This window comes from Choristoneura fumiferana, chromosome 16 (assembly GCF_025370935.1).
Source record: "Choristoneura fumiferana chromosome 16, NRCan_CFum_1, whole genome shotgun sequence".
NCBI classification, from domain to species: domain Eukaryota; kingdom Metazoa; phylum Arthropoda; class Insecta; order Lepidoptera; family Tortricidae; genus Choristoneura; species Choristoneura fumiferana.
Window position 1 is genome coordinate 17,223,226 of NC_133487.1, and position 7,582 is coordinate 17,230,807.

Genomic DNA, 7,582 nt, shown 5'->3' on the forward strand with positions numbered 1-7,582 from the left:
GTCTGTTTGTTTTATGCATGTTACATGAATATACCCTGGCCATCATTAGGTCTATAAAGGTCTAGGGCAGTCTAGGTAATCTAGCTTCCTAAGTACAATATTAACGTTATTAACGTACGTACGTACCTAGTACGCTAATTGATTAAAGACCATATTTACGAAACATTTAATCCTAGTCGTGTTCACCTACAACAACAGTTCGCTTTTATCGATAACCTGATAAAACTGATGCGCTCATGTCAAGTAGCTGATTTTCAGTGAATTTACGGCCACACTTCTCATGTCAGCACCCCTCTGACTACTCATAATCGGAGCATTTTAGGTGAAAACTATCTAAGAAGTGGGAGTGGATATGGTTACAATATCCAAGTTTCTGAAGTATACAGGTGGTGTGGCAGAAGGATAAGACTGGCTGCTCACATAATGTATGTGAATATTTTGATGTTCGAACGAATTAAGATCTGACCATAATCATGAAACAAAAACAGAAATTGGGCAGTCAATCTAAATCTTCCAAATCGATATATTAATAAAGTTTAAATAAAAAAAATCGAAGTCAAGGCGTTTTTCTTAAAATTAGACTCTTTTGGATATTTCTGGATCTTCAACTTTTACCTACAGTACCTCAGAGGGAGTTTTATTACCCAGTCACCCTGACCTCCTTGTCTGATATAGTAAAACCATTAGCTGTTTATTTGTGTAGTGTTTTGCTTTTTTCTCTATTTCTTCATCCTCTATTAGTTGTGCTAGGCTTGTGCCGGTATCAGCGAATAATAATAAAAAAATAATTCCTAGAAACATAACTAATTTCTATAAAAGTGTCAAAAATACGCAAATTTATGTGTGCTGTGCGTGTTAGTTAAAAGTATTGCGAGGATGAAGTTATTCTACTTTTAATTTGCTATTTCCCACATTAAAATATACAAATATCACACATATTTAGCTGTCTTCCACGTGTGGTTGCGGAGTAGCGAGGTAAAGGTAGTTCCTAAAGGCTTTGTGGTAAATTCAAAATATTCTTGATCCTTCAGACTGTCTACTCATCGGGAAGTGTAGTAGCGGCTTAAATGTGGCGCTAGTGAGCATGGCGTCATTTTTAACCCTTCTCGTTCAGTGTCAGTGCATGTGTCATGTCATTGGCAACCCACCCACCTACTTGTCAAATCAAATCAGATCAGAATTTCTGATCATCAAAAGTGGTGCATAGCATTTTACAAATCGCTAATTTAATTTTATGAATGAGATTCATTAATATTGCCTGATAATGGGTGCCATACATGAATTATGAAGATTAATTTGATCGCGGCGTTCACAAATGGCTGCGGATTCGCTATTAAAAACGGGCAAACACTCGAAATATATATCGTATAGAAAGATTTTGTATCATCGGTTTTTCGTTGGGTTGCTGTTGTTTATAGTGTTAACTTTGGCGGTTATTGTGTTGTTTAATGGTTTATCGGGCGGTGCACCGCGGATAGAAGTGTATGAGCCTGTGAATTTGGATCGGAGTGGTCCAGTGGAGGTGTTAAAGGATTCAGCGACAGCGGGAGTCCGCAATGCGAACTGCACGTACTGGGAGTGCTTTAACGTGTACCGATGCGGCCGAGGAGGCCACAACAAGATAACAGTGTACATATACCCGAGAACAGACTACCACACGCCAGAGGGTCCTATATCAAAGTTTTCTAGAGAGTTTTACGTAATTTAGATACTATAAGACATAGTAAATATTACACAGCGAATCCGCAAGACGCGTGCTTGCTAGTACCTAGTATAGACACGTTGAATCAGCGTAGTTTTGTTAGCAAACATGTCTCACAAGCCCTACAGGCACTGCCACTGTAAGTAGATAGTGTATGTAAAATGTAAATATTTACTTAAGAACATATGAGAAAAAATTTAGGACAAGATCAAGTTGTGAAAGTAGTGTTTATGTACAATTTTTTTTTTGTAAAGGATTAAAATTGATACCTACATTTTGTACACAAAATAAATAATTAGAAACTATTTACTGATGGTGCTTCAGATGTTTATGGGTGACGATAATCACTTGACATCAGGTGAACCGTTTTGCTTGTTTGTCTGCTATTACATAAAAATAATATTAATTATAAAATTACAGTGAACAGAGAGAGATCCTGTCCTTTTAGTTTTTCATGTGTTAATCATGTAATGTATTGTGTAATAATTTTTTGAAATTATTTTTGTATGTTCAGTTAGTGACAGCTCTGTAAATGAATATACAATATATAACAAACATACTCAATCTGGTTCTGCTCAACTGGTGTAGTAATTTTAATTTATTTAATCATTGTTAAAATATATCGCAACACATAGGTATTAATCCACTTAATTTACTTGTCCAATATGTATACTAACATAGTTATAACTAAACCACTATTAATATATGGCTCTTTGCTGGTCATGTTTCAACCAATCAGTGGTTCTTTTCAAAGTGTGTTTGAATGGAGAGCCAATCATAAACTGCACACAGCATTTAGTACTCGGCTCTGCCTTTGGTGACAGTGGTTTCAACCATTTTCATTTAAGAACAATCTAAATTCAGGCTGTGGCCTACTTCACCGTAGCAACAGCAAATTGGTGGCCCATACTTAAAAAGGTTGAGTATGTCTGATATACAGGGTGTCTTTAACCTTGTAAGGTCCAGCAACCTAAATTTAGGACATATTTCAATGCTATTGTCAACTTCACTAATTCACATTAAGTTTCAGATTCGAATGATCAAAATTTGACATGGGTCTTACGAGGTTAAATTATTTTGCAGGACCTTTGATACAAATAAAAAATAAATATGGTGATGGCTATTTAAAATGATAATAATATCATTTATTTGAAAGACAACATAGGTCCATTAAAAAAACAAAAACAAATTAAAATCAAATAAAATACAATTAATACACAATTAAAATTAACATGCAACTCACCGCAGTGGGTGAGGTAGGGGCAGTCGAGTCGGGTTGCAAGCATATTCAGAGGCCTTATTGCCTTACGTTTCTGACGCTAGCAATCGGAATCCAATGACAGATTTTGCATACAAAAACTGTCATTTGATTGCGATTGTGAGCGTCAGAAATGTTAGGCAATACAGTCTCAGGACGGTGCTGGGGCTGGCGGCACAACTATGTGCTAAAATATTCTAGAATAGATTATTTTAGCACAGAGGGACACCTTGTATAAGGTTCAGTCACAGAGCTGGCTAATATTGTACTATGGCTTATTTTGTATTTACACTTTGTATTTTTTAAATTGCAATATCTAAATCAAAACTGAATACCTATTGCATTACCTCCACTGTTGAAACATCAAATATGGAGCAAACAGATAGGGTGAAAGCCAAAAAGAAAAAAAATGGAGCAGACAGCTAGTGGACAATTGATATGGGGGGTTAACTTCTCAGCAAACACTAGCTAAGGTGTATATTGTCACTACCTAATGGCAATAAAGTTTGAGTTTGAATCTCGTATCTCAAATCCAAAATAATTTTCATAAAGTTCAGTCAGAAAAATTATCTCCTAGTGCATACTCCATACTAATATTATAAATGCGAAAGTGTGTTTGTGTGTAGGTTTGTCCGTCTGTCACGTCGAAACGGAGGGACGGATCGAAGTGATTTTTGGCATAGAGATAGTTTATGTGCCAGAGAGTGACATAGGCTACATTTTATCCCTGAAAAATGCACAGTTCCCGAGGGAACAGCGCGCGATAACCGAATTCCACGCGGGCGAAGCCGCGGGCAAAATCTAGTAGGGGAATAAAATCAGTACGCCTAGACTTAATTACCCCTAAATTTTCTTATATGGTTGTCTGCTCCATGGCATTAATAGGACTTGCCTAAAGCCCATAGATCCTAAAGCCGAGTTTAGACTTGCAAGAAAAATCGTGCAAGTTGCTTTACATAGGGAGCCCGTAAAGCCAACGAGTATGTGCCTAGTCTAGTGGTCAATGGAGCGCTGAAATGTAATGCAATTTGCACGATTTTTCTCGAAAGTCTAAACTCGGCTTAAAACTGAAACACTTAAATCTAGTACATATAAAGTAAGCTGCCAGTATTATCAAAACAGACACTAATAACACTAATAACAATCTCTCGTGGTACATGATTTATATAACACAATTAAACGGTTCAACTCATGATTAAAAGTCAGGAAAGGTCCGACTGGTTTCGACCTTCTCGGAAGATTTATCAAGGGTGAGTGCAACGGTACGGTGGCGCCGCCACACCGGCCCTATACTACGAAGTGCAAAATTCGAACTTCGTATCTTGCCGTCCCGCTGACGGTAATATTATTTAATACGAGAGTGAGAGGGACGGTACGATAGAGCTTCGATTTTTGAATTTCATAGCTCCCCTGCTTCATAGCGCACTGCGCGCTGCGCTCGCGCGGAGGCAAAAGAGAGACGCCTTGGATGGAATATCCGTAATCGGTATGGAATCACTGCCACTACATGAAGGCAGCAGAAACGCTAACAGTGTCTTCGAAATGATTATCATAGTATTTCTAGATATCCCAAATGTCAACAACAAATTTCTTCCACGCCGGCGGCGTAACCCAGAAATCTTGCGGGTTACAAAGCTCTGCAATCCTTGTAAGGCGCAAGCCGCACAGTAGACATGTGGGACAGGGGGGGGCGTCGCAGTCGCGGCATCCCTTGAATCAGTTTCATCTAAATGTATGGAAACGTCGCGATCCAAAGCAGACAGAAGAGACGAGGCGGAGGCGCCCTCGCCCAGTGTCCGCCCCGTTCGCAATGCGCCCCGCCCGTCCACGTCTCTTCCGTGTGCGTGCTGGAAGGATGTAGGGGGGGGAGACGGGTCGCGGCGCGTTTACTATCCAGAGCACAATTGAGCACATATGAAATGAAGCCTTGAAGAAGTTGAACAACCAATAATTGACTTGTGTGTATTGAGTTTTGATCGGGATGCGGATTGTCAATAACAATGCATTGAATTTTTCTTCTTCCTACTTTAATTCGGAAAGTTTCTTTTCCTTCACACGATCCCACATTTTTAGGAGCTCATCTGGGATAATTACGACGACGAACTGGTGTGCTATATTTATATTTCCATTTACGACGGGCGGCCGAAGTAAGCTGTCTGCTGGCTTCTGAAGTAAGACGGTGGCTTTTGAGCGGCGAGAAACTGCACATCGGAGGCTCAGAGTGGAGGTGTGGATGAGGCACTGAAACTCAAACTCTAATAACGTCTGCAACGACGACTGCAATGCAAGGGCACCAGTGATGACGACGTACGACGTTAGTGGCAGCCTGCAGTAAATTGGTTGAATTGATTGAGCATTTATAAGAGGGGCTTTCGAAATTAGAGTGTATTGACTAATTGCGTTTTGACTTGCATCGCCGCGGAAAGATATATATCACGCTGGCACGTCTACTTGGTTTTGACAGGCAAGCTGCTGGTGCGGGAGAATCATACCCGTAAGATCCAGAGGCAAATATTGGCTGGGTTTTGCCGTCGGCTTGGAAGCCAGTTGTTTCCAAATAGACATTAGGGAAATCTAGAAATACATAGGATAATAATTGCGAAGACACGGTGAGCGCTTTTTTGCTTACCGCCTCAGTCTCAGTACCCTGCTCTCACTGTTGCCACCGCCGTGAAGCAGTGCGGGGGACGCCATCGTCGTGAGCGCACTCAATCTTGAAAAAGATTTTCCTAAAAATGGAAACTAGTACGGTCCCTGACTTACAATCGTGGGTTGAACCCTTAATTTTGTAGTTTTAAAACAAGCTCTATTAACGCAATGTTTGTTGCAGATGGGACAATGGAGAAAACCACCTTATATTCAACATGCTGCCGGGAACAGCACCAAATTACGAGACTGTACTTGATCTCAACACCGGAAACGCCATTATAGCAGGAGGTGGCTTCGACTCTTGGTCATTCCGATATGGCTTCGACATATCAATACCAGTGTACAGTCCAATAGCAGCTAAAATAGACAGCTCACAGCCCGAAGAAAAGAAATACCTATACTCTCAACGCAACAGAACATACAGAATGATTACTTGCAGACATTACAAAACATAGCTTCATCCTCCAATGATCTAATACTATTAGGTAGATGTAAGACACAATCTGGCAACATAGACCACAGTAAACGCTGTGAATAAAAACTGGAAGGATATTCAATTATCCTGATGTTTTGAAAGATGCTATGTTTTGTTTAGTTGTTCGTAGTGCGAGATTAACTCAAGCAGTGTTGATGGACGTTCTAGCATCCCAATGTGTTCCCATAATAGTGGCTGACTCCGTAGTTATGCCGTTTAATTCCCACGTTGATTGGAATAAGATAGGTCTATTTGTACCTGAAGAAAATTTAAAGAATGTGATAAAGATAGTGCATTCCGTTAGCAAAGAGAGACGGGGAGAGTTTACTGGCAGCTGAGATGGCGTACGAGAACTATTTTGCTAGTATACAGAAGATTACATTGACCACGTTGGAGATTATCAATGAGAAGGTGTTTCCCTTAGCAGCTAGGAGTTATGAAGATTGGAACATGCCGGAACATTTGGTGAGTTTAGCATCTATAAATCATATTTTAACTAAGGTACCCACTTTTTGTCTATTAATAGTAACGTAGTCCGTACCGTGCGAATAAGACTGACCCATCTCTTCCCGTGGGTGTAGTAAGTGGACTAATGTGGGAGTAGACTACAGCGCTTTCTATTGCCAACTACGAACTCCAGACTCCAGTTCTGCAGTGCGGAAGGCAAAGGGAATCACTTTGTAGTTTTCCCAAAAAAGTCGTCAAGATTATAGCGACTTCGAAGTGATTTAATAGTGACAGATAAAACTACAGTGGTTAAATAGGTACCTAACTTAAATTAAAATCCATTTGAACTAATATAACATGAAATATACAGTATAAACAAGAAAGTAATTTAGTATGACCAGTAAACAATTAAAATTTCCAAATAATATTATGGTCTCCATTTTCCCCCCACTCTAAGTTTGAAACGAAAAAAAAAACTACCATTCTAACATGCCCTCTTGTTCTGAGAGGAGGCCTGTGCCCAGCAGTGGGACGTATATAGGCTGGGATGATGATGATGATTCTAACATGATGTTTCTAAAAATAGCCCCTTTTCTCTTGTTAGCATCTTAGGGATCTTTGTGGGAACCGTGTTTTATTTCCTTATTTTCGTCTACGGAACGCTTTTGTTTGCGTGCAGCACGCACTTGGTCGATTTGTTTCTTGGTCACAGGTTACTACACACTGATAGACTGTTTTATCTTATCACTGATGGAATTCTCCGCCTTTCTTCTAGATTGATTGATGCATCCACACGGTGGAGAGTCAACCATGCGCATGAAATTTTAGCCGTTCAAGCTACTTAAGGTCTTCGTACACTACAAAAAGTCAACAGCCACTCGATTCAAAGTTAAACATTGAAATTAAAGCTTTATGTCGTACTAGCCTGTTTATCGCTATCCCGCGGGTACTATGCAATTTTCCGGGATGAAAACGATCCATGTCCTTCCCCGGAACTCACCTATCTGTATACCGAATTTCATCTAAATCGGTTCAGCGGTTTGATAATGAT

General features: G+C 39.8%; 1 protein-coding gene across 1 annotated transcript; it reads left to right on the forward strand.

Annotated features, from left to right (window-relative positions):
- Nucleotides 1-1,709: 1,709 nt before the first annotated feature.
- On the forward strand, nt 1,710-7,315 carry LOC141436512 (exostosin-2-like). The gene is made up of 4 exons (XM_074099515.1): nt 1,710-1,841; nt 5,791-6,017; nt 6,389-6,549; nt 7,307-7,315. The coding sequence occupies exons 2-4, from the start codon at nt 5,825-5,827 to the stop codon at nt 7,313-7,315; spliced, it is 363 nt and encodes a 120-aa protein (XP_073955616.1). The 5' UTR covers nt 1,710-1,841; nt 5,791-5,824.
- The last annotated feature ends 267 nt before the right edge of the window (nt 7,316-7,582 follow it).